General features: G+C 40.4%; 1 protein-coding gene across 4 annotated transcripts in view; it reads right to left on the reverse strand.

Moving 5' to 3' along the window:
• Positions 1 to 26,348, reverse strand: part of SLC41A2 (solute carrier family 41 member 2) — a 133,306-nt gene that overhangs the window by 40,031 nt on the left and 66,927 nt on the right. For all 4 annotated transcript variants that reach the window (XM_051961323.1, XM_051961322.1, XM_051961324.1 and 1 more), the window contains exons 6-8: positions 24,774 to 24,920; positions 15,470 to 15,617; positions 13,676 to 13,755 (exon numbers count right to left, since the gene is read on the reverse strand). In XM_051961323.1, the coding sequence (XP_051817283.1) occupies positions 13,676 to 13,755; positions 15,470 to 15,617; positions 24,774 to 24,920 (375 nt within the window). The remainder of the gene's footprint in view (positions 1 to 13,675; positions 13,756 to 15,469; positions 15,618 to 24,773; positions 24,921 to 26,348) is intronic.

A 26,348-nucleotide genomic window follows, 5' to 3' on the forward strand; every position in this document is an offset into this window, starting at 1 on the left:
GGCCTGTAAATATGTCCATTTTAATTTTTGTTATTAGACTATCTTTTCAGAATGTTTAAATTCTATAAAACTAATTTTGGCATATAGGAAATTCTGAGGTGAATCATGAGTAACCAGAACTTCTTAATGTTTTTGTAATAAAATAATACCAAGGAGAGTAAGGGAGAGACATATTCATAATTATGGCAGTTTCCATGTGAATTCAGTTTAGCAACATAGCAACAAAGGATGTTAAAGATTACTTCTCTCTCTCTCTCTCTCTCTCTGTCTCTCTCTCTCTCTCTTCTCTCTCTCTCTTTTTAATTTTGCTGAGGCAATTGGGATTAAGTGACTTGCCCAGGGTCACACAACCAGGAAGTGTTAAGGGTCTGAGGCCAGATTTGAACTCAGATCCTCCTGACTTCAGGACTGCTGCTTTATCCACTGTGTCACTTAAATGCCCCTTAAAGATTACTTCTCATAAGGAAAAAGAATTCTGGAATTTTCAATCAATAAACATTTATTGACTTATTGAAAAACATTCATGATTTATCTTATTATTATTATATATTATCTTATTATTGTTGGCATTCATATGCCAAAAACTGTGCTATTTTTGAGAATACAAAAAGTGGCAAAAAACAAGCTCTGCTCTCAAAGAGATCACAATTTAAAGGCAGAGACGATAAACTATATGCAGGATATAAAGTTGGTTTATTGGGGCCCTTGTGATTTGTGGAGGACTTGACAGAGTTTAAGTGATAAATAATAAATAAGAATAAATTAACAGAGGGAAGGCAATAAAATACAGAGGGTATGGGAAAAGCTTCTTGTAGAAGATGGGATTTTCACTGGGAAACAGATGTCATTTTCTCCCCATTTGTGTTTAGATTTCCTTGGCCTGTAGAATAAATTACTCTTTCTATAACTGGCATTTGAGGCCTCCACAATCTGCCACTCACCATCCAGGCTAATGTCACAATCCTGCTCTTTATGGCCCTTCTCCTCAGAACCATGTCTCCTTCAAGTCTTAGATTGGGTACCAACTTCTGCATAGGGCGCTCCCTGGTCCCATGCCCTTCCCAGCTCTCCCTGCTCTCTCCCTGCATCTGTTATGTTTCCTTGACTTGCCCATGTGTTTTACCACCTGCTGCAGAACATATATAGGTTCCTTAAGAGCAGGTCCTGTTTCACTTGTCTCTGTGGTTCAGTGCCTTGGGCAGAACTGATGCTTAATAAATGATTTCTGAAATAAACTGATGCCCTCTAGACACTAAAGAGAGAAATGAGATCTAGCTATTTTCATTCATATTCTATGTACAAAGGACATGGCTCCTCCAAGCACTGAGTGCCTTGTTGATTTTTTAGGGAATAATCATTTCGCCTTCAGTCTTTTACCAGCACCTTGCCAGCCCCACTTACAGAATGAAATTCTTTTGACATGATTTCAGTCCTTTAGTCGCACAGAAATGTTTCATTAATCACTGACATTTTGCTTTTTAATTACCATAAACTAATTATATGCCTTATCTCACTGGAATAAAACTTCACAAGCTATGTCTTCCTTTTGAAAGATTTGCAATAACTGTTTAGGAAGCTGAAGTGGCAAGAAAATGGATTTGAATGAGGCTGTTTTTCAAGAGGATGACAATAACAATGGTTTTCTGTTTCTACTGTTTTTCCCTTATTGATTAAAAAAAAATGAGATCTATTGGTACTCCATGTTCTCCAAAGAAGCTTGGAACTGTAAAGGATTTCAGGTCATCTAGCCCTTTTAAAATACACACTCAGAGAAAAAGGTTACCCAACCTTCTTTGAGTGACCTATATTTGATGTTCTTAACAGACAAAAATATACCTTTCTGCACTGATTCTGACCTACAATCCCAAACTTCAAACTCTCTGCAATTATTCTTTCTCTGGAACACGCTGAACCATGGAAATCCTGCCTCACAAAATCACACTCTATTTCTAGAAAGGCAGCTATGGTTCAATGGAAAAGCAAGAGAACTCGATTTGAAGTGCTCTTATAAAATTGGAACAAAGGGTCTTTGTCCAATTCCAGCTCTGCTATTTTCCATCCATGTGATGTCGGACAACTCAGCCTCTCCAGTTCTCAGTTTCCTCATCTGTAAAATGAAAAGGGAGGGATTTGGGGCTAAAAAAGAAAACTGAGTATAGTCTGATGATGGATTGAGTATAGACTGATACTGGAAAACATATTTCAAAGGGTTCACAGAAAGGATAGATACGATTTTGTGGATTAAAATGCAAGGTATTACAATACAAATACCAGGAAAAACAGTCCCCAGAGGGCACAGAGTTTTCAAGAATTAAATTTTAAGGTGACAAAGAGAAAAAATACTGATGAGAAGGAAAAGAAGGAATTGCCTGAATAAACTCAAGTGAGTGAACTCCCCAACCCACCCAGAAGATGGAAGAAAGGGCAGGAATCTGGAGATTAATCAAAAGTGCGACACACATTTGAGGATTGTGTCATGATGGCTCTATCCCAAAGAAAGCCAAAGCCAGCATGGACTTTTAGAACCAGAAAAGGGATTCTGTTTGTTTTTTCTTAGGAAAAAAATATATCAGGAAAGAAGATAACAACAAAAGGATAGGACTTGATAATCACTAAGGGAGAGACGGCATAGCTGCTCAAATCTTCCATTTCTGTTTTCTCTACCAAGGAGATTGACCCTTTGGGCAAGAAAGGATGGAACCAAAAAGATGAAAGGGAAGCTGACACCCAAGAGAAAGCAAAAGAGATAGGAGCTGTCCTTGACATGCTAACCCCAAGTGAACTGTACCACTGCTTCTTGGAAAGACTAGCAACCATGATGGCTAAGCCACTATCAGTGATTCCCCCCAAATTTGGGGAGGACTAGAGAGGAATCACAGAAGTGAAGAAGGGCAAACGGTATCTAGATCTTCAAATGGAGGAAAGAGAATAATCTTCAAATGACAAGACAAGGAGCTCTACTTCAATTCTAAGAAAATTCTAGAGAATTTAAGTTTGTATTGATAATTTTTTCTATCACCTTCATTTCCAAATGAAGCTCTCCCTTCTCACTAACCTAGTGATCATCCCTTGTAACAAAGAATAAATAAGGAAAAGAAGAAAAAAGGCAACCAATACATGACCAACAGTGTATACACACATCTATAGCCTCCTTCCTCTGCAGAGAAGGCAAGGAAGTTTCCTTCCTAAATTTTCCTAAATCTAGAGGGGTTTATTAAAGGAAAAGCTAAAGAATAAAATGAAACACAGTGGAGATTCCAAAAGCCTAGCCTGATGTTACCAAGCGCAGCTCGTGCCAGACTAAAGATTCTCCTTCCATTCAGTATCACCAGATCCTTACATCAGGAGAATACTAAAGACAATAGTTTACCTAGATTTTTACAAACATTTGATAAAAGTCTCTCAGGATATTCCTTTGGTAAGATGGATGTTAGCTAGCGAAAAAGAACAATTAAGTGTATTTAAAAGCAGATAAATGGCCAGGTCCAGCCAATACTTACTAATAGTTTGATATCAATTTGGAAGTGTCCTGTAGAAAAGGCCTTCAAGGCTTGGTGCTCAGTCCTTTGCTTTTTTTTAAATCAAAGATTCAGATAAAGTCATAGATGGCATGTTTGTTGAAATTGCAAATGATTAAAAAGCTAAACTAGGATGTAGTCTGGATTCAAAACAATCTTCACAGGCTAGAATATTGAATAGCTTTAAATAAGAACATATTTAATGGAAATAAATATAAAGTCTTGTATTTGGGGTCCAAAGATCGACTTCATGTGTACAAGATGGAGGAGTCGGATCTAGATAGCCGCTGTGGGGATTGCTGGGTTGCAAGCTCAGCATGAGTCAACAGAGGGACATGAAAGTCATGAAAGCTACATCAAGAGAGAGCTAAAACTGGTGGGAATGGTAATCCCATCATCCTCTCCTCAGATCCAGTCACTTCTGGAATATACTGTTCAGTTCTGGATGTAAGATCAGGAAGAACATCAATAAGTCAGAGTGCATCTGGAAAGGAGGGCAACCACGATGGTGAAGGGATTGGATCCAGAGCCAGAAAGCTCAGCTGAAGTAACTAAGTAATGGTCAGATAGAGAAGAGAAAACCTTGAGGGGAAAATGAGAGTAGTTTTAATTATATGATAAGTTATCACACTGGGACATCTCTTCATTTCAGAAAGCTTTGTCTGACATGAAACCTGAACTGCCTTCTTTGTCCCTTGTACCAATTCTCCTGGTTCTGTCACAAACAGAACCACTCTAAATCCCTCTTCCATTCTTTCTCTTTTCCAGATTAAACATGGCCACTTCCTTCAACCAATTCTCACGTGGAATGGCCTCTAGGACTCTCAGGAAGGCTGAGCTGCTCTCTTTCTTAAATGATGGTGCCCAGAACTGAGCATAGAACTTCAGATGAGGACTGACACAAAGAGTTTAGTGGGACAATCACTGCTGAATTCCTGGAGCTCACCCCTCTCTTCATGATGCTCAAGATCACAGTAGCTATTTGGGCTACCACATCCCAATCCACTAAAACCCCCAGGCCCAGTTCTGTAACTATGCATCTGCCATCATACACTTATGGTGTGGATTATTTCCCCACATGCCAACTTTATTCTTATTCGATTGATCCCAAGGCTTTTTTGTTAATAGCTCCATGTCCCCAGAGGCTGTAGAGGGGCAAATTTAGACTTACTCTTATTGAAAGGAAAACAATCCTTCCTAATAATCGGGATAATCCCAAGTCAGAAAACCTAGTTCAAGACCTATGGTGAAGCAGGAATTCTGTTTGGATAAGAATTGAATGGAATAGCTGCTGAGGCTCTTCCTGTTTTATAATTCTTTGATTTTTAAAGACCTTCTCAGCTTTAAATTTTATGACCCCCAAATTGAGATATTCCAACCTTGTCTCTCATTCCTTCTGTCAACTGGACCGGAACTGGCCTCTAACCTGTGGGTGGCCAGAGCTGAAACAGGACAGGCTAGAGACAGGAAAGTCAGATAAAAACAGAAGTTTAATTAATTTCAGAGTGAGGAAAATAACATTTGCAGATGGGAGCCTTTCCTTCTCCTCTCAGAAGGAGGATTTAACATGCTCACAAAAGGCAGGTCTTATATACCACAAGTAAGCTTGATTATGACATAATTATTTTTATGTCTTGGGTTACTGTTCCCACAGGCCTTATGGGAACAGTATTATTTCAAGTCTTGAGGGTTGTGCCCACCCTGTGAGACACAGAGTTTTGCGACAGGAACAGGAGTGTAGTACCTGTCAGTAACAAGGAACAGAAATTGTGAACATGTGATGGATGGCCCTGGGAAATAGGGGGAGCTAAATCCCCCAGTGAAAGGCTAGTACTGATCCAAGCAGTATACTTTGCCAGATGGTGATATCATCCCAAATGCAAAGGATTATTGTTATACCAAGATCAGGACACAGGCTGCCTGCTGGGTCTTAGCTCTCAGAAAGAGAATATCTCCAAAATATTTGGACACTTCCCATCCCATGTAATCTATGGTCCAATCAAATGGGACTCACCATGTACTAAATACAGTCCAGGTGCTCCTATCTCTAAACATTTGCTATACATACTGACAGCCTTTCCTTCAGGGAAATGTATCACCTCCCACAAGACACATTCCTACTCCCCCCCAAATTCTAAATTATTTTTATCGAATTTGCTCTCATATAATTTTATATTCCTCTTACAAATTGCTAAATTCTAATTTATATCATATTTGTGTAAATGTAGTCTCTCTCTCTTGTAGTTTCCTTGAGTGTGAAGAAATTTTCCTCAAGATTACCCTTACTCTAGCAGAGTATCTTCCATACAGTTGGCTTTGCAAGATGAATAATTTCATCCTCACTCAATTATAGAACATCAATCTACAGAAAATCACTTCCATATTGAGAACGATCCTTTATACTAGGATCCTAACTTCCTGGGCCCTCCCAGTCTTAAGGACATCTCCATTATCAAATGGTGTATTCTCAATTCCAATCCTATATATTCTATCAGATGTTAGAGATTCTTAAATTGATTGAACTTACATAGAAAACCATAACCTTTATGGTATTTTTAATACTTTAAATACATTCCAATAAATTAGAAATAGCTAGGGGCAGTTGATTTGATTGGACTTGGGAGTGTGGAAAACTTGAGATCAAAAATGGCTGCAGACTCTCACTGGCTAGTGTGGTCCTAGACACATCACTTAAAATCTATTTTTCTCAGTTTCCTCATCTATAAAATGGAGATAATAATAGCATCTACCTCCCAGCATTGCTGTAAGGATAAAATGAGATAATATTTATAAAATGCGTTGCAAACTTAAAAAATGATATTTTTATTGTCATTGAGCTTTAATGACTGTCAAATGGAAAGAGAAATAGATGAAGTGAAATCATATTCCCATACTCCCAAAAGAGTTCAAAGATTATCAGTGTTTGAGAACAAATATGACCACTGTCCAAACAATCGATCCTTATTATTAAAGGTGATGGGACACTGGAGAATCATAAGACTTAGTTACAGCAACATGAGAAGCCTTTACGGAGCAGCCAGATTAATCAAAGTACTTTGTTGCCTAAACTTAAGAATAATATTACCTATAATAAAATACAAGATTGATATAGTAAATATCCATTCACTTGTTGGGATTTTTTTTTTGGTGGCAATATGCGACTTAAAATTCTTTTTAATCTTTTAAACAATCTACACATTGTAGAGAATCTCATCCATCCCACGATCAGACTTCACTTTCCCATCCCTATCCAGTCATCCATCCATCCATCCAGGTCATTCCATTTGCCTGACCCTACTATCTCTCCATCTGGCTCAGTTACTTTCATATTGAACCTAGATCTCCATACTCAGAGCCCCAGAATCTATTCCCTCAATCCAGTGGGAAATCAATTTACTCACTTTTGGAGTGCCAGTCCTAGTGCTTGGCCCAGATAATCGGTGATTGAATGTAAAGTAGCCAACTGGCCCCTACTATATCTTCTGCTAGTCTAGGACACCAGATCATGCTTTACCCCTCACATTCAGTAATCCCCTAATCCACTCAGATCATATTGCCATCACATTGTCTACTATAAGATGCGTATTTCCTTGATCTTAGGTTCCCCAAACCCCTTTTCCTTCTCTTTTCTTGAACACCAACCAAATCAATTTCTACTGTATCTGGAAATGGCATGTTAAATGACTTACTTGATATAGCAACTCAACCCTCTATGATTTCTCAAACCCCTTCTCTTAGACACCATTTCCCTCTCTAAATCACCTTTCCTTATGAAAACGTAAGCTCCTTCAGAACAGGGCCTGTCTCACTTCTCATATACTTAGCATAATATGTACACATAGAAAGAATATGATGCTTTAAAAAATCATTTATTCCACAAAAGTTGAAATTCAAAAATAAAATCAAGCACCTTTCAAAACTGGTGTCAAAACAGAGTGTTACCTTTCGGTGTTAGGGAACACTTTAAAGCTTGTGGACCTTTCTCAGAATAATCCATTGTTGCCTTTTGATGTTGTTTAGTCATATTTCAGTTGTTTCCATGACCCCTTATGGGGTTTTCTTGGCAGAGTTACTGCCTTCTCCTTCTCCAGAACATTTTACAGATGAGGAAACTGAGGCAAATAGGGTGAAGTGACTTGCCCAGAGTCACACAGCTGGTAAATGTTTGAGGGTAGATTTGAACTCAGACTTTCCAACTTTAGGCTCAGTGCTCTGTTCAGAGCACCACCAAGCTGCCTATATTTATAATTACTAAAAAAGCTAAGTTTCAGTTAAAGACTAATAAAAATAAAGATGTAATTATTTTTATGGATTTTAAAGTTCCCAGAGTCCCCAGGTAAAAAACCGCTGAAGGAAAGGATCTTAATTCAGCTTATTCTGTTAATAAATATTCAATTCTACTATAGAATTTTTAAATTTAACCATGTCTCCTTGACAACAGAAATTCTATTACCATTTGTTATCATTTTCTAGCATACTTATTTCTACAATCCTTGCCCTGAATCCTTGTTTCCTACTTAACAAATTTTCACAATTGGTCTGGTTACCTTTTAACAAAACAGTAAATAAAATACAGCTCTCTTTTGTAATAATTAATGATAGAGACTTAAAGAACATAATTTGACAAGTAAAATCTATAAAAAAAAATTTGTTCTGCAGGCATTTTCATGATTACTGCATAAATACCCAACCTTCAGAAAACCTAACTTCCATAATAGCACTCTGCTGTTAGGGAAGAGATCATTGGGTAGGGAGTTACAAGACTTGAATTCAGATCCCAACAGCTTCTGGACTTTGAACTCATCCTACCCTTTCCTAGACTCCAGATGCTCCTTTCTGGATAAAGTGATATCCAAGCTTGTCACAGTTGTTTCCTGCTTTGCAACCACTCTGTTTTAAGGAACACACTTCCAAAGCATCCTAAGCTTTTCCCCTCTAAACATTATAAAAAATGGGAGATAAAGCTAACTGTTCTCATGATTATTATCATTTTTGTCAACCCAATATAATCTCACTTGTCACTGGACACAATGGTAACAATTCCTGAAGCAGGTAGAAAAATGTCAACTGTTCTGCTTTGCCCATCATCTTCACCCAATAGGTGTATGCACCTTTCTCTTCGGTCTGATTGTTCCATGATAGTGATCGTCCACTCATTGTGTATTTGTCCATATTCTGTAATTAACTTATCTATGAACAAGGATCTGTTAAGTAGAGTGGGAAACCTTCAAGGGCAAAGAAAGGCTAGTCCCTCTCGTACGCATATCCCCATCACCTAGCCCAGCGATTAACATGGAGCAGATACTTAATAAATGCTTGTTGGTTGATTCATTCTACAACATTTGTATTGATTTGTGCCACAATTTGTGGAAACCCCTGCTAGCTTGCCCCTACACCCATACGTTTTAATGTTCATCTTTAACAACAGGCAAAGAAACCACGTCATTAGCCCTTGGTTCAATGTCAGAAATGGAAGTGGTTTTTACCAATGGAAGGAGAACTACACAAGATGAATTAAATTGGCTTTGCCGCTGCCCGCCACGATCTGCTGCTGGAACTTCCCCAGTGATTTGTTCCCACCATTAGAATATGAGCTCCTTAAAGCCAGGGGTGTGCTGGCATCTTGTTTGTGTCCCTACTGCTGTGCATTGCATAGACTAACACTTAAATGATTTTTCGTTCATTCATTGCCACTTGTTAACTTTCCTTCATGCAATCATTTTCTCTTAAATTCATTTTACTCATTCTATTCATACACATCTGTCATAGTGTACCCCCTACTACACTAGTGCTCTCCCTCCCTTCCTCTCTTTCCCCTTCTCCTCCCCCCCCATCAATCTCTCTCCTTTATACAACCACTGAAATTAAGTTGAAGCACAATTGTGACTGTCTTTTCCCTTTTCAAAATTTCTCACTGGGGGCAGTTAGATGGGGCAATGGATAGGACCGGCCTTCAAGTCAGAAGGACCTGAGTTCAAATCTGACCTCGAACCCTTAACTCTTCCGAGCTGTGTGACCCTGGGCAAGTCACTTAACCCCAATTGTCTTGAAAAACAAACAAACAAACACAAAATTTCTCACTGGCTCCATATTGCCTACAGGGTCAAAGAGTGATTTCTGGGTCTGGCATTTGAGAATTTCCATAATGTGACTCCAGACCATCTACCTGTATATTGAATGATCTCTTCCTTCTCAGATATTCCCAGAGTCCTTTGCCCAGCTTTCCCCTTTGCCTCTATTACATCATACTTAGTAGTAATTTTATTTGTGTCTGTCTTGTAAACTCTTTGAAGTTAACAATTAGAGAACTCTGATTTAGCAAGAATTGCTAGAAAACACTGGAAAGCAGCTAGTTGAAATTAGGTTTAGAGCAATATTTTTCAATCCTTTATTACCCAGATGAGCCCCAAAAGGATGTGAAGCTGGATAACAAATAAGATAATCAGAAGAGGTTGTTCTACAGCTATGGATGAGGGAAGAGACACAGGAATCCTTAGCCAAACAAAGGTCAATGGCAATCATAAATGATAAAACCAGATAATCTTGACTACACAAAATTGAAGATCTTTTACATGAACAAAATTAATGCAAATAAGTCAAGTACAAAATATTTAATCAAATAATCTTGCCTAAGGAACAGATTTTCCAGATACATGAGGAATGTACCCAAACATACAAGAGCAAAAGCCATCCCCTAAGAGATAAGGAGCAAGCGCTCAAAAGCACATGCTGGATAGTTTATACCCCCCAGAGCTTCCTCGGGGAGCGTCCCGGCCTGCTCAGTGACTTCCTTACCTGGTCTGTGGTTTCATGCTTCACTTCACTGCCTGTTTTCCCAACATCTTCTCACTAGCCCTATCAGCCACCTTGTCCCTGAGTGCCTTTGCCTCCTCCTTTCCTTCTCCCAAGTCCAGTTCCCCAACCCACAATGTTCTGAACGTTCATTATAATGAAATCAACTCTGCCCTTATTGGCAGTGTCTGAAAGCGGTCAGGCCATCTGCTCCTCACTGGCCCCATTCACTGCCCTGGAAATTCTGGGGTCAAAGTGTCCCTCCTTGCCCACCACTCTCTTAATGTGGTGTCACTCCTCTCCCATTAGAATGAAAGCTCCGAACAAGCAGGGATTGTCTTTTCTTTCATATTTGTCTCTCCAGGTTTTAACACCACATTTGGCCACAAAATAATTATTTAACAAATGCTTTTTCATTCTTTCATTCAAAGGACATGAACAAACAGTCCTCAAAAGAAAAACTGAAAGCTATTGACAACCATATTAGAGAGTTTTCCAAATCACTAATAATAAAGGAAATAAAAATCAGACCAACTTTAAAGTTTACTTCCAAACCAGCAAACCACCAAAGAAATAAAAGATAGGAATGATCGATGGTGACAGGCACACTAAGACCTGGATAGGAAAGGCATCTAGAAAGCAATTTAGAATCCTGCTAAAGTAGCTCCCTCAGAAATGAATGCTGGGAGATGGAGTTTGGCTGGTGCTCTGCCATGATCTATCATCAAGGAAAGAGGGACTACAATTCTGTCTGTAGCAGTGAATGCCAAGTGGATACCCCTCAAGTAGAAAATGGCTAAATAAAGTTTTTCATGAATGTGATAGAAAACTACTGTGCTCTAGGAAATGGTGACATGGTAAATACAAAGAAGCATAGAAGACACGTAAAGTGATGCAAAGTAAAGAAAGCAGAACCAGGAAGACAATCCAAAGACTATAACATTGTAAATGGAAAAAATGAGGGGAAAATTAAGCTGAATTCTGTAAAGCCAAACTTGTACGCACATGAAAATGTGTCCGTATCTTCTTTTCTGACAGGGAGGATAGTAAGAAATGAACAGTCACTAATTTGACTGATGTGTTGGTTACTGAGCTATTTTTTTCCTCTTTTTTTTTTTTTTTTTTTTTTTTGAGGAATGGAGAAGGGATAAATGGTATAAAAACAAAAGATACAAATTTATAAAGTCTGAATTTCATTTGGTTATTAGTTCAGTATCTCCTAGATGCACTAAGTATAAATAAGAGGTCCAGAAAAAGTGAGAAATTGAAATAGGCAGAGTTCACTTTTAAAAGGGAAGTGCTCACATTATTAGAGAATTTTCTTCTGGAACAGGGCGGCAGGTAATAGAACAACCTGAAAGCTTACACAGTGGTAAATGGAAGGTCAGTGTGGAATTAGGGTTAAGGTTCACCAAAATAATCAGGAATAGACACCATGTCCTTTCTGTTTACAAAATAGTAATCAGGGATTAGTGATTAAGGTACACAAAGATTGTGTTCCTACTCACAAAGAGGATCACACTTCAGTACACTATGATCTCTGTGGTAGGGATACCTTTAAATTCTCTGGACTACAAACCCCGGAAACCTTTTTCTCCCTCTGTGATTCCTGTTTGTAACATCCCACAAATCTTCAGCAAACTATCTGCTGACTTTGGCCGAGGACTTCCCAGCAGGTCTTCTGCCACTCTGTGTCGCCATGAGCCTTCATTCTCTCTAAAAAATGGCTCCCTTCCCTGCAGCTCCTGGTGCCATCTTTCAGAGAGGCAGAATAATGTCGAGAGTCAAGTCATCCTGTGCTTATATCTGATTTCTGATGATTGAGGTCACAGACAAGTGACTTAACCTCTATAAAAGACCCATCCATTAAGTTATGAAAGGGCTGCAGTCCCTGCAGGGGAGGGAGTCTGCAGGCAGAATAAATTGCAAATCATTTCCTACTGGTATATCTTTTCACCACTTGTGTCCTGATCATCACTTTAGGGATGAGCGGCAGCCAACCTTTTCTTACTATAGATCTCTTTCCAATGTTTTCAGGTCACTTGCAATTTCCAAGTCTTCAGGGATTGTGTTATTTTGTAATCACCACAATGTCACATCTTTGGGAGAATATTTGTATTAAAAAAGATGATGTTAGGAAATGGCCTGAGATCATTGAAAGCACAAATAATTATGTATAAACAAAATATACACAACATAATTGGACATAATCATAAAAGGAAGGCACTCACATAAAGGGAGACTGGGGAAGGCTTCTTGCAGAAAACAGAATTTAGTTAAAACTGGAAGGAAGTTAGGGAAGTCAGGAAGGGGAGGAGAGCCAGTAGAGACCGTAGGGGACAGCAAGTGTAAAAGCCTAGATGGATTATTTCAATAGTGACCTGCTATATTCTGAACAACAGACATTCTTTATCCACTTGATTTTTCCATTATGGATTACCAGACCTATATCTTGTGGATTACAAAGTCCTGTCATGTTCTGAGATTTGATGCAAAATGAATTCAATGACATCTAGAGGGGATTTCTCTTCCACCTAGACTCCGGACTGACCAACTCTGTCTGCTTTGTGTGTATCATGAACCCCTGTCAGTTCTGGGACCTGTTCCCATGAGGCCTCTCTACCACCTCTCTAAGGTTCAGGGGTCACAAAGTGGCAAAGCTCTCCCTCTCCCTTCAAGCATTTCTTGGTTCTGTGGAGCTCTGCAAAGCCGCGAGGGTTGGCTCAGAATCATAGCCCAGCCTAGTCCAGCCCCTTGCCTGGGAGGCTCACACAGCTCCTCCTGGGGCACCCAAACAGGCCTGAGGCCCCAGACGTCTCACTTCAGTTGTCTATCCTTGTTCCACAGTCAACATCACTATCAGCATAATCCCTGCCCACACCTCTAAGCAGAAGTCAGCTTCATATAGAGGTCCAGCTCTTACTCAGGATTATTAATCTCCTCCTCTCATAATCTGCGAATAATTTTTTTGTGATTCTGGTCAGGCTCTGGACAGGGAATGATCCTCAAGGACAGGCCCTTCCCAACATCTTATTTTTATCGATGACTCAATATTGTTAAGTGACTGGCCAAATAACAAGTATTAGAAGCAGAATTTGAACTCAGATATGCTGACTTGAAACTGAATAGTCTTTAGACGATAAGATGCTTGCCCCATTCACCTCTTTCCCCCAAACACTATATCTGTCTGACTCACAAGTTCATATTTCTAGTAACATGATGAGGATTGATCCTGAAACAAATGAAGCCAAGATCAAAACCTGGGAACAACAGCCTAGAAGAAGAAAAACCCTCTCGAGATGTAGATTGGACAATTACTTGGTGAATGATTAGATTCAAGATTCACCACCAATCTTAGTACTTACCATTAATAACTGGAGTGTACACAACAATTCCAACCAAATTCGGATCCGATACTGTCGTGTCTAGAATAAGGCCCCCAATGCTGAAACATAAAATATTTAGAAGGAAAAAGATGTCAATTAAAACTGGTATTTTAACACAGAAATCCCTGATTTTTTATTTAAAAATCAGAAGAAAATGCAAAGTTTAAAGGATTATGACAAAGACTACAAGTTAATCTAAGAGGTTCAACAGCATCCCATTTAAGATTTTTCCTTTTTCTTTTGAAAGGCAAGAATGAGAATAGAATTTACACAGTCAAGTGAGCATGTGCCCAAACTGGCTCTGACATTCACTCCATGGAAAAAGAAGACCTGCAGGGGTGATCGCCATGGCAAGTAACCTTCCTACAGGTCTTGACTGACACACTAGAACCTCTAGTAAAGGAGGGAGGCTGTCAGAGGTTGCAAAGACTACTTCTACTGAGTGGAGATCCATAATGTGCCCAGATTAGAGATAAGTGCCGTCATAAAATGGGCCGATGGCTAGAGCTCCAGCCTGGGCTCAGATCCCACTGATTCTTGGCACTGATGCTCCATGAGATGTAGCACTGGGCAGGGCTGGACTTTGGGCTCCTCACTGCTAACAATGAGCTATTTTTTATACTTCCAACCATGGGCTTTTCTAAGGAACTTTTCTAAGCCTCAGTATTCCCATCTGCAAGATGGAGTCATAAAACCAAGTCATGAGGCTCCATTGCAACCATTTATGTAAAATGCTTTTCAAATTTCACAGGTCTATGCCAATGTAAGTTATTAGATTTTATGCTATCTAGGATTCTGAACTATCTAGATGTATCTAGCATTTCTGCAAAGAAAGGCCCCCCATAAAATGTAAAGGAAGAATCCAGAGTTCTGGAGAGGGCCAAGAGCCTGCACTGAGAGTCAGGAAGAGCAGGCTATCCTGATCTAACCCAGCTGGGGGTCCTAGGCTCACTTCCACCTCCCTACAATCATGACTTGTAGAGAAGACATCTCTTGGAACTGGTAGAAAGCTCCACACCCTGAGGTGCCCATCTCAATAAAGTCATAGGCCTGGGCAAAAATGAGCTAGAGATGGAGCTGGGACTTGTGATGTCACTGGTAGAGAGAACTCCCAAAGGAGGAAACCCCATCTCCTAACGCAGGTCGGCACTAGCTTGGCAACTTCTAGTCTTAGAGTGTTGCCAAAGCACTTAGAGGAAGATGACTGACCAAGGGTCATTCATCAGACAATGTCAGAGGTGGGAGTGGAATCCAGATCTACCCAACTCTCGATCCTCTATATCACTACTGTCTTTATGGTTTTTTTTTTATATTTCCCCCCTCTTCAAAATCAAATATGAAGTGGGAAGTACAAAACTTTTTTTTTTTTTTTGCTGAGGTAATTGGGGTTAAGTGACTTGCCAAAGGTCACATAACTAGGAAATATTACGTGTTTGAGCTGGATTTGAACTCAGGTCCTCCTGACTTCGGGGCTGGTGCTCTATCCACTGCACCACCTAGCCACCCCACAAAACCATTTTTAAAAGAAAAAAGTGAATCAACATAAGCCCTTTTTCTCCTTTGTCTACTGAATGTATCCCTTAAAGCCAAACAAAAACATCCTCTCATCTCTAAAGCCTGTCCTGAAAAAGTGAGGAGTTTTCCATTTCCAGATTTCAATCATCTTTGTCTTCCCCATCCCTCAGCACTGGAGAATTCTCCAAATTCCAAACCAGCTAATGACATTTTTACCCTTCTCACCACACACCCACATTGTCCATGATTAACGCTCACCTGCTTATAACCATCGCTATGATGACGGGCTCCCAGCCTGAATGGAGAACGGTCCTTGTAGCTGGATGTTTGGCAGCTATCACGATCCATATAGGGGTCAGAGCCAAAAAAAAGGCACCAACTAATGGAGCTATGTAATAATATGTCTCTAAAATGTAATAAGAAACATTAATACCTGTTAATGTACAGTTTGAAAAATATTCAATAATGTACTTGAGAATAAAGTTTTTGGATTGCCATACAAGCCTTAAGAAAGCCAAAGTTTTAACTGATTATCATAAATTAAGATGAAAGTATTTAATAAAGTCTGGAATATACACTGAAATTCTTATTTACAGCAACTCAAGTTTAAAATTCAATTTGAAACGAAAGATGATTCTAGTGTCGGTCTCTTATTCCATGCCTAGAATGTAGAAGTTCCAGGTCATCCTTACTGTGGCCCACCCCACACTCTTTTTGGTGCATTCTTCTGTACACAAAAGGCTCCAACAGATGTTGGTGTAATGAATGAACTAAGAATTGCAGGAAATCCATAATCATAGAGATTAAATAAAACATTAGCTGTCAAGGAATAAGATTAATTCAGAAAGTAAAACTTTCAAATCATCTTAACACCAAACCATACCAGTTTGTATGGGGTAAAAAGTAAGGGCACACACATTTACTTTTCTGGAGTCTCGTATGTGACCAAAATGACTTTTTAGTGTGTCAGCAAGAGGACAGAAAACCGTGGAGAAATTTCTCAAAGTGGGGGAACAAACAAATGTTTCCATCTGATGACAGACTCACTCTACACGGGTCTGATCAAGCTTTCCTGGTTCCCAAGAAAGCCTTTCTGCAATGACATCCCCAGTAAACATTTTCATAGTTCCTTCCATTTGCTGTCTCACATAGTCATTCTATTTTGTGTAATTTTATCAAGCATTTTTAAAGGATGAAAAAATAATTTAATTTATAGTCTGGATTCACACTTCTCCTTTTCTACCTACTTTAGAGAATCATAATATTCAAAGATACCTCAGAACTCATAGAATCTACCCTTAAGCTGAATCACAAACCTCATTTCCAGGTCATCCTCATTTTCAGATAGCTCTAAAAATTCTTTATTAGGTAGAACTGAAATCTGCCTCCCTCAAACTTCCATCAATTGGTTGGATGCAAGGAGAAAAAGTTGGAATGTACCTCCTACACAATCACTTTGCAAGAATCTGAAAAAAGAGATATGTTCCCCCACTTCTGGCCTTTAGATTTCCTTTATGTAAGACAAGTAACTCCAGTCTCTTCAGCTGAAGATTGTCTATCATGGATGCTGAATAGTTTTAACTTCACTCTTGACTCCTATATGGGGTCAGTCTTCTAGAATTGAATTTTCATCTGGGGGTCCATGAAATTTTATATTTTCATACATACACATATATAATATACACACATATATTGGATATACACATATATTATATACATACACACATATATTATACATGCATGTATTACATACATAGATACATATATGTATATATATACACACACATACACATATATATCTGTTTAAAATATCATCTTAGAATAATTGGTTTCCCTTGTAATCATCTATTTTTTAATCCATTAAAAAACATTACTCTCAGACTTCCAAAAGGGTTGATTTTTTTTTTTTTGGCAAGGCAATCGGAGTTAAGTGACTTGTCCATTACATAGCTAAGAAGTGTTATGGGTCAGGTCCTCCTGACTCCAAGGCCCTTACTCTATCCACTGCACCATCTAGCTGACCCTTGATTTGAACATTTTTAAAAGAAGTGGAGAACTAGAGTCTAGGAACTTGCCAGAAAATTCTGAAAATGAATTTTTAAAGAAATAGTTGGTGAATATCAAGAAAGAGAAATATTAATTGCTGGGGATCCAAAGCAAAATCAAAATAGTCCCTGCTCTCAAGAAGCTTAAATTAAGCTTCAATTTACTCTTCCTAGTCCTGCCTTTGGACCTAAGCAGAATCCCTTTCTACCTGACAATCTTTCAACTATCTGAAGACAACTGTTATATATCTTTCACTCCTCCCACCATCCCTGTCAGTCCTCAGGGCTAAGAATCCCCAGTTCTTTTAACTGGGTCACTATTCTGACTTATTCTAGACATGCTCCAATAAACCTATGTCCCTCCTAAAATGGGGCATTTAGAATTGGACACAATACGCCAATATTTCTGGCTAAGAATGGAACTAAGATTCTTAGTCAGGAAGAATTACATTATTTACAAGTAACTGTCAACTTTGAAGAACCCAAGGAAAAGGAACACTGAAAGTAAAAACTGCATCTAATTCAAACTGGTCAGTAATCTATCCTAATGTGAGAAGGAAAACATCTTTAAACATTTAAGGTAAAATGAATAAAGAATAAAGCCAAAGATTAAAGAAACTATTCTTTCAAATCCCAATCCTTCAAAGAAAGGAGTTCACTGCAGCAGCTAATACTGAATTAAGTTTTTTTGTTAAATAACTGAATTGTCCATGTTTTTAAACTTCACTATGAGAAATTTAAGTATGGAAGTTGTGGGGAAATTTTGGTACAATATGCCTTGCCAAAGTGTTTTATAATCATTCTGTTCTATTTTAAGAGTCTGTAAAATGTAATATTCCTGGTCCTACCAAACAGCATCAGAGCATCAGGAAGAACCTGCATGGTTATACTATATCCAAACAACCACATTTCATCAAAATGATTATGGCTAGAATAAACTGTCCAATAAAGAAACATTGTTTTTCTTAGAGATAAGCTCTTTTATAGATGATGAATATTAAAAGAAGGAACTTAAGAACCACTAATGATATAATCCTGCAAAGAGATATCATTAACTTAAAACTAACCATGCCTATGGCATCAATTGAATGTACAAAATAACTTCTTCCTTCTAAATTAACAGCCTGACAGATGAGCTCCCAGTTAATATAATAATTTGCATTAACTAGAAATAGCCTTCCAGAACATCTAGGATGCTTATCAAATTCGCTGCAACTTTAAATATAATAACTTCATCATCAATGGATGCAGTCATTATTTTTGCTTAAACTAATTTTCTTTGTCACAAAAATAAGTTTAATAGGGGAGAGGAAAGGGCTTTATAAAAAAAAAATTAATTAGCTGCCAAGTCAAGAATAAAAAGCGTCACAACATCTTAAGAGAAAAAATTCTCTATAAGAATATAAGTAATTCTCCAACTGATAAATGGCCAAAGGATAAGAACAGGCAGTTTTCTGATGAAGAAATTCAAACTATACATAGTTACAAAAAAATGCTCTAAATCACTATTGATTAGAGAAATGCAAATTAAAACAACTCTGTTTTGGCTATATCACATTGGCTAATATGACATAAAAGGAAAATGATAAATGTTGGAGAACATGTGGGAAAATTGGGATACTAATGCATTATTGGTAGAGTTGTGAACTAATCCAATCATTCTGAAAAGCAATCTGGAACTATGTCCAAATCAAGCTATATATATATATCCTTTGATCCAGAAATATCACTACTAGGTCTGTAATCCCAAAAGATCTTAAATAAGGGGAAAGGACTTATATGTACATAAATATATGTAGCAGCTCTTTTAGCAAAAACAGAATTGGAATTGAAGGAGTGCCCAACAGTTGGGGAACAGTTGAACCAGTTGTGGTATATGAATGTTACAGAATGCTATTGTTCTATAAAAATGATGAGCAGGAAGATTTCAGAAAAACCTGGAAAGACTTACATGAATTAATGTTGAGTGAAGTGAGCAGAACCAGGAGAGCATTGTGTGATGATTGATTACGATGGTCTTAACTCTTCTCAGCAATACAGTGATCCAAAACAATTTCAAAAGACTTGTGATGGAAAATGCCATCCACATCCAGATTAAAAAAAACTATAGAGTCTAAATGTAGATTGAAGCATAATGTTTTCACTTTTTTTTTTTTTCTTTCTTGTGGTTTTCCCCTTTTGTCTTATTTCTTCTTTCTACATTACTAATGCAGAAATATGTTTATATGATTGCAAATGTATATTCTATGTCAGATTGCTTGTTGTCTTGGGGAGCGAGGAAGAAGGAAGACAGAAAAAAATAAAAACTCAAAAATCTTATTAAAATGATTGTTGAAACCTATCTTTACTCATAATTAGAAAAAATAAAATACTATTTACTATTTTAAAAAAATCTCTTTGCATTTCACTATTTAGTGTAATATGGCACCAGAGCCCTGGGTTTGGGTCTCATTGCTTTGAAGCTGCCTAATATTCATCAAGTCTGAGTGATTATTTCTGAATAGGTACAAAGCGTATAATAACTCTTAAATTATCTGCTGCAACTCTCATCTACTCTGAGAAACTGATGCACTGTGCTAGGAATACAGAGACAAAATGAAAAAAAAACAACCTGGATATGATGGAGCTTCCATTTTTCCAGGGGATATAGAATGCATAAATAAATTATGGATGTGTTCATGTGACAAAGAAGAGAACACTAACAGTGAGGGGACTCTGAAAGGGCATCCCAGAGGTCTTAGGGAGGTCTCTGGGAGCTAGAAATCCTGGGAGGCTCAGACAAGGAGGGCATGCATTTCAAGAATTAAATGAGGAATGGCCTGAGTATCTGGAAAGCCAGGCTTAAGGAAAAAGTAGGCAAGTGTGGATGGAAAATGGAGCAGGAAGGACAGAGAGTAAAGTCAAGTGGGCCTAGAAAAGCAGAGAGAGCCAGGGCCTTAAAAATTGAATCTGGAAGCAACGGTGACCCCCAAAAGCTTCTTGAGGAAAAGAATGATATGAGCATATTTGTGCTTTAGGAAAATTATTAAGGCAGCTCTGTGGAGGATGGGTTGGAGAGGAGAGAAACTAGGGGGAGTATTCTAATCGAAGGCTACCTGGAAAAGTTTAGGAGAAACTTGGAATGGTAGTTGTGAAGGATGGAGAGAAGGGGAAATCCAAGTTATGTCACAGAGAGAAAAGGGACAGGACTTAGCAACTGAATGGATGGGAAGGGAGAGGAAGAAGACTATGAGACTGAGAAGAGAATGTTACAGGACAGAGTCTGGGAGGATACCTCCATCTAGTGGGCAGAAAATGGATGATGTTCTATTGATGAAAACCAAAGGGCAAAGATACAGAGGAGAGAGTCTCCCAGGAGGGAGACAGAGGCAGGTAACAGTGTTAGGAACAAATGAGAGAAGGGGTGGAAAGCTCTTTGTCACTCCAGGAAGGTAAGGGCTAATTGCCAAGATAAAGACAACTACAATATGGACTCTCTGAACAAAGCACAGGCCATATTTCTCTATTTTGACTTCACATCCATCTTCCGTGACATCCAGCTCCCTCTGCTGAAAGCACTTCCCAGCTGTCACTGCATGGGTTCCGTCTGGAAGGGCCTTTCAGGGCATCATTCATTGCCTTCAAGCTTCAGACTGGGAAATGTATCTGTGATGACTTAACAACGGTTTTCACATATTTACCTTTCCTGTGTGACCGTCCAAATCGATGAGTGTTTAAATCGGTTTAAATGGAACACCACCAAAGTTCTCCCTAGTACTTTATTTACAAAGTGACCTCCTTAGATCTGTGTAAAGGGGGAAGGAGACAGAGCTTTAATAATCCCGGTATGGGAGTGATTCCCAAAGGACACGCTGGATAAAGCTGGGCTGCAACCTTGAGAACATTACCTTACAGCCATCAAGAACTAGCTTAAAACTGGGAAGTCAGGAAAATCACTAGAGAAGTTGCTAAAAGCTAGCCATCACTTCAGTGAAGTAGATTTTTTTATATTAACCCTTTCTAAGTAAACATGCACCAACATCTTGGTTTAAAAATATGCATATAAGGAAGAGAAGCAAAGATGTTAACTTGTCATGGTAATATATTCCCTATAGGGGCAGTTAGGTGGCGCAGTGGCTAGAGCACCAGCCCCTAAGGCAGGAAGACCTGAGTTCAAATCTGCCCTCAGACACTTAACACTTCCTAGCTGTGTGACCCTGGGCAAGTCACTTAACCCCTACAGATATACATATACATTATATATATACACACATATATATATTCCCTGTACCTCTAAGGGAAATATAACAACGACCTTATGAATGAGTACAAGTAGGGGATGATCGCTCCTTCTCCCATTCTGCCACTTATTAGGTGCTTGGGCAACCCTTGGGTCCTCAGTTTCCTTATCTGACAAGGGAGGAACTAAGACCATAGCATCACTGAGGCCCTTTCTAGCCCTAATATCCTGTCAATGCAAGAAAGTAGAAACTGCCAGAATGGCATTCATTGGACAAAAAAGTATTTTGGGCATGGAGGGGCAGAACCCCTTTTTAATTAATTGCCTTTAAAGAGGAACATTTCAAGGCTCAATCTCCTTTCCAGATTTAAATCCTAACTGCCACAAACGAAAGTTATTGAGTGTTTTCAGCACTACATAGGCCAAGTGCCTCAATTAACAGAAGGAATCAGACCATGGGGAGGAGAACTCCTCAGGAAATACTTGACCAGAAATGGAGGGACCATTCTTTCAGGAGAACCCGAGCTTAGGCTGAAGGAGGCCCCGTTTCCCCCCCCTCCCCGCCATATTCACTTTCCTTCTGCTTGAGGGGGGACAAGGTGGGCCGCAGCCCGGCCGCTGACGCCCCTTGGGCACTTGGGTCATGGGCTGAATCAGTTTCCCTGGGTTGTACAAGAGATACGGCCGCGCCCCTGCTGGCTGCCTCCGCATTCTGAGCGTGCAAGGGAAAAGTGCCCACGCTGATCAGCCTGGGAGGGCCCGGCCAGTGGGAGGAGGAGAGCCACCCCAGGAGCCCAGAAAGCGCCACCTACTGGCCTCCTGCGCCAACCCTAACCTCTAGGCTGCGGGATCCCTGTACCAATGGGAGGAGCTGGGAAATGCCGCCTGCCTTAGCTTTAGGGAGTCTAGGCCCGGAGGGGGAGGTGCCTGGGCCCGGAGGGGGAGGTGCCTGGGCCCGGAGGGGGAGGTGCTTAAGCCCGGAGGGGGAGGTGCTTGGGCCCAGAGGGGGAGGTGCTTAAGCCCGGAGGGGGAGGTGCTTGGGCCCGGAGGGAGAGGTGCTTAAGCCGGAGGGGGAGGTGCTTGGGCCCGGAGGGGGAGGTGCTTGGGCCCGGAGGGGGAGGTGCTTGGGCCCAGATTGGGAGATGCTTGGGCCCGGAGGGGGAGGTGCTTAAGCCCGGAGGGGGAGGTGCTTGGGCTCGGAGGGGGAGGTGCTTGGGCCCAGAGGGGGAGGTGCTTAAGCCCGGAGGGGGAGGTGCTTGGGCCCGGAGGGGGAGGTGCCTGAGGCCGGAGGGGGAGGCGCCCGGAGGCTGTATCCTCAGAAAGCCTCTGTCCCATACTCTCTCTCCAGCAGGGAGCGCAGCGGAGAGAGCCTAGAACGTCCCGGATCTCAGTTTTCCTTATGACCGAGTTTTCCTATCTGAGGGCCAGGGTATGTGCTGAGCGCCTTCTGGGTGCTGAGGACCTCAAGGCCCCAACATGACAGCTGCTGAAGGAGCCCTAAAGTCTCACGAGCTTTCCCAGGCGGCTCCCTGGGTGCTCACGGCTGCTGGGGGGCGCCACGGGGCCCAGAGCGCTGGCCTGGAGTTCAGATCCAGCCTTACTAGCAGTGGGACTCTGGCCAGTCACTTCTCCCTCTTTGCCTCAGTTTCCTCATCTGTGAATTGGGCTCTGTCTTTGCCAAGAAAACCCCAAAGCGCGGGAATGAATGCCATTCACCACAAGTACTTTGGGGGTGGATGGGCAGGGCCCCTTTTTAATTGCCTTTAAAGGCCCCAAATGGTCACGCAGAATCAGGCACGAGTGACAAACAGCCCAAGGACAATGTGGCCCTCACAATGACCCCAGGGGTAAGTGCTCTTAGTATCCCCATTCTACACCTGAGGAAACTGAGGCAGGCAGCAGGTGAGTGACTCAGGGAACACGGCTGGCTAGGAACATTCAAAGCCAGACGCAGTCTCAGCCTCGGTCGGCTGGCTTAAAGATGGACAGTAACAAGATTCCACCAAGGCGGGTATATGGGGTTAAAGAGGGGTGCCCTGAAGGCCTGGGGCTGCCTGTAACTGCACAAGTTGGAGGCCGGGGCTCCAGGAAGTGATGGGATCCGTGGAGGGCCCTGAGCAGCCCCACAAGCCTCCTGGCCCTGGATTCCCCAGGGGGTCAGTACCTCTCCAAGGGAGGCCAGCCCTGAGTCTCAGAGAACTGGACGGTCACAGGGAGACCACGGCTCCCTTCCCTCCCGTCCTCCCCCCCCCCCACTCCTTGAGAGTGTCTAAGGCTGACACTCTCAGCTCCACTGAAGATGAGGACTTTTCCCCAGAGCGTCAGAGACCCCAGCATGAACCTGGGCCCCATCTCTGCTCAGCACCCTAGTCCTGCCTCAGGCCCTCTCTAAGGCCGCTCTGAGGTCTAGATCCCACGACCCCATTTACAGTCAAATGCTTTGCCAAGAAATACTTTGAACACCAAAAGACAAAGCCAAACCATGACCCAATAAACCTACAGAAAAACCGTCAAATGACAAGGCATTTATTAAGCACCTACTGAACCCAGGCACGGTGCTGGGAGCCAAACTGAGGCAAGACCAGTCCCAAAGAACTCACTGTCCAAGGGGGGGGACAAGGGGCGAACAAGCTGGGGGCAGGGGATGATGGAAAAGGACAGAATTGTACTACAAAGTCTCCAAGATCCTCCAGAACCAATCCTGAGAGGAGATTTGCTGAAGAACTTAAAAAAGGATTACAGATGAACACCTTGGTTTGTTACTAAACTAAACGACTCACCACCGTAAGTTAGTTCCTGCAGAGTTTGCAGTTTCCACCTAAGACTCGGAGAACAGCTGAGAAGAATGTGAGCTCAATTTGCAGCAAGATGTCATTTGGGGTCCCTGGCATGTGATTACTCCTGGTGACCTCTCTGAGCCTCTGTTTCCCCTTTTATAAAATAGGAGTCACAATACTAATACATTTTTTATTTTAAATGTTTTGTTTTCTGTTCAGTTCCAAATTATCTCCTTCCTGCCACCAATTTTCCCCACTTACTGAGAAGGCAAGAGACACCCCCAAAGACACCAAAGGAAAAGAAAAAGATCCCATTAGCACAAAATTATCTATAGGAACTCTCTTTGAGGTAGCAAAGCTTTGGAAACTTGGAGATGTCCATCACCTGGCACAGCATTTAATCAGGTTAATAAATCATTTTACTTAGAGCAACAAAAGCTAATTTTACAAGTAACTAGCATAGGAATGATATTATAATTATTATTGTCACACATCTTTATCCTATTTTTAAGACTACTTACCAAGGCAGGCGTAAAGACCCTGACTTATCCAGGCTAATATGGCCAGAGTAATGAGGTCCCCAAAACTAGCAGCAATCGGAGTGGCCACATTGTCCGGGTTGATACCAGTCTTCTTCGAGCCAACGATGACGCCAACCATTATTATCCCTAAAAGAAATAAGATCAGTTTGTATCATTCATATCAAGACTCTTTTTTCCTATGATCCTAGAAAACCCCTCCGGTTCTTAGAGTTGTATGGGAAACTGAAATAGGCGCGTTCATCTCTGGAGCCAAACAACCAATCTGTCTCGATTAGATGACTTAAGCAAAAGGCATAAAGAAAATGTTTTGGCAAAAATGCCTTCTAACGATTCTAAATGAAGGTCCCCGTTGAGATAAACATTTTCTTTCATCCATTATTTTCTAAGATGTTCAGTGATGAGTTATCTAGTAAGAGACTGTTACTTTGTAAATCTGGAGAAATAAATTAAATGCATGCAGATGCTGAAAAACAACATTCAGATGGAAAATTCAAATTTGCTACAATATGTAACTTGGATTTAATTTATGCAAAGGCTTCATGGTCCAATATTCTTATTCCAAATCTCAAAAGAAAGCAGTCATTGGGAGCAACCAAGAAAAGTGGGTCATGTTTATGTGTGTGAGTAACTTGGGGGAAAAAACAGCAAGAAATCAATCTGGTTACACCAATCTAAATTTTGAAATATTCAGAACGAGGAAGCAATGATGAATCCTAGATGGCAAAACAAATACAAAGAGCTTTGAAAACTTTTTATTTTTTTAAAGATACTCATCTACAGGAAAAAAAAATCATCAATCAGAATTACAAAGGAATCCCCCATCATGGGAGAGTTCAAGAAAGGTTGAGACAGCAAGGATTCCTGTTCAGGTCCAGGTTGGACGAAGTGACCTTTTGGGACATCTACTTTGAGACACTAGGACTAGGCAAAAGTCACTAGGGGATGCTGGAACATTGGTTCCTGAGAATTGTGAGGTTAGATTCAATCTGGATCAAAAAGCAACTCTCTACAGATGGGGAACCTTTCATAAATGGTTGACTAATCAAATTTAATAGATACTGCAGGAATGTCAAGATATAACATATAACAGGGTTTAAGTTTCCCATGGGATCTAGATGGCAAATTCAATAGGGCCCTGACCTTGTTATTAGAAAGACTCAAATTCAAGGGGTCTCTTGATTGCTGGATTTGGAAACAGGGAGGCACAAGTTCAAATCTTGCCACAGATTTACCCAAATAAAATGACTAGCGACTAGTAAGTCACAGGGTCTTGCAACCTCAGTTTATTCATCTGTAAAATGCCACATAGAACAGCACCTCCCTCATTGTTGTGAAGAATAAAGAAAACAAGGATTGTTTTGAGGATCAAATGAAGTAATACCAGATAAGTATCAAATATTGTAAAGTGTTCAGCATAGAACCTAACACATTTGTTGTTATCAGTCATGTCTTTATGACTCCGTTTGGGATTTCTTAGCAAAGATACTGGAGTGATTGGCCACCTATTTCTCCAGCTCACTTTACATATGAGGAAACTGAGGCAGACAGGGTCAC

Source organism: Antechinus flavipes, chromosome 5, assembly GCF_016432865.1.
Source record: "Antechinus flavipes isolate AdamAnt ecotype Samford, QLD, Australia chromosome 5, AdamAnt_v2, whole genome shotgun sequence".
Classification (NCBI taxonomy): Eukaryota; Metazoa; Chordata; class Mammalia; order Dasyuromorphia; family Dasyuridae; genus Antechinus; species Antechinus flavipes.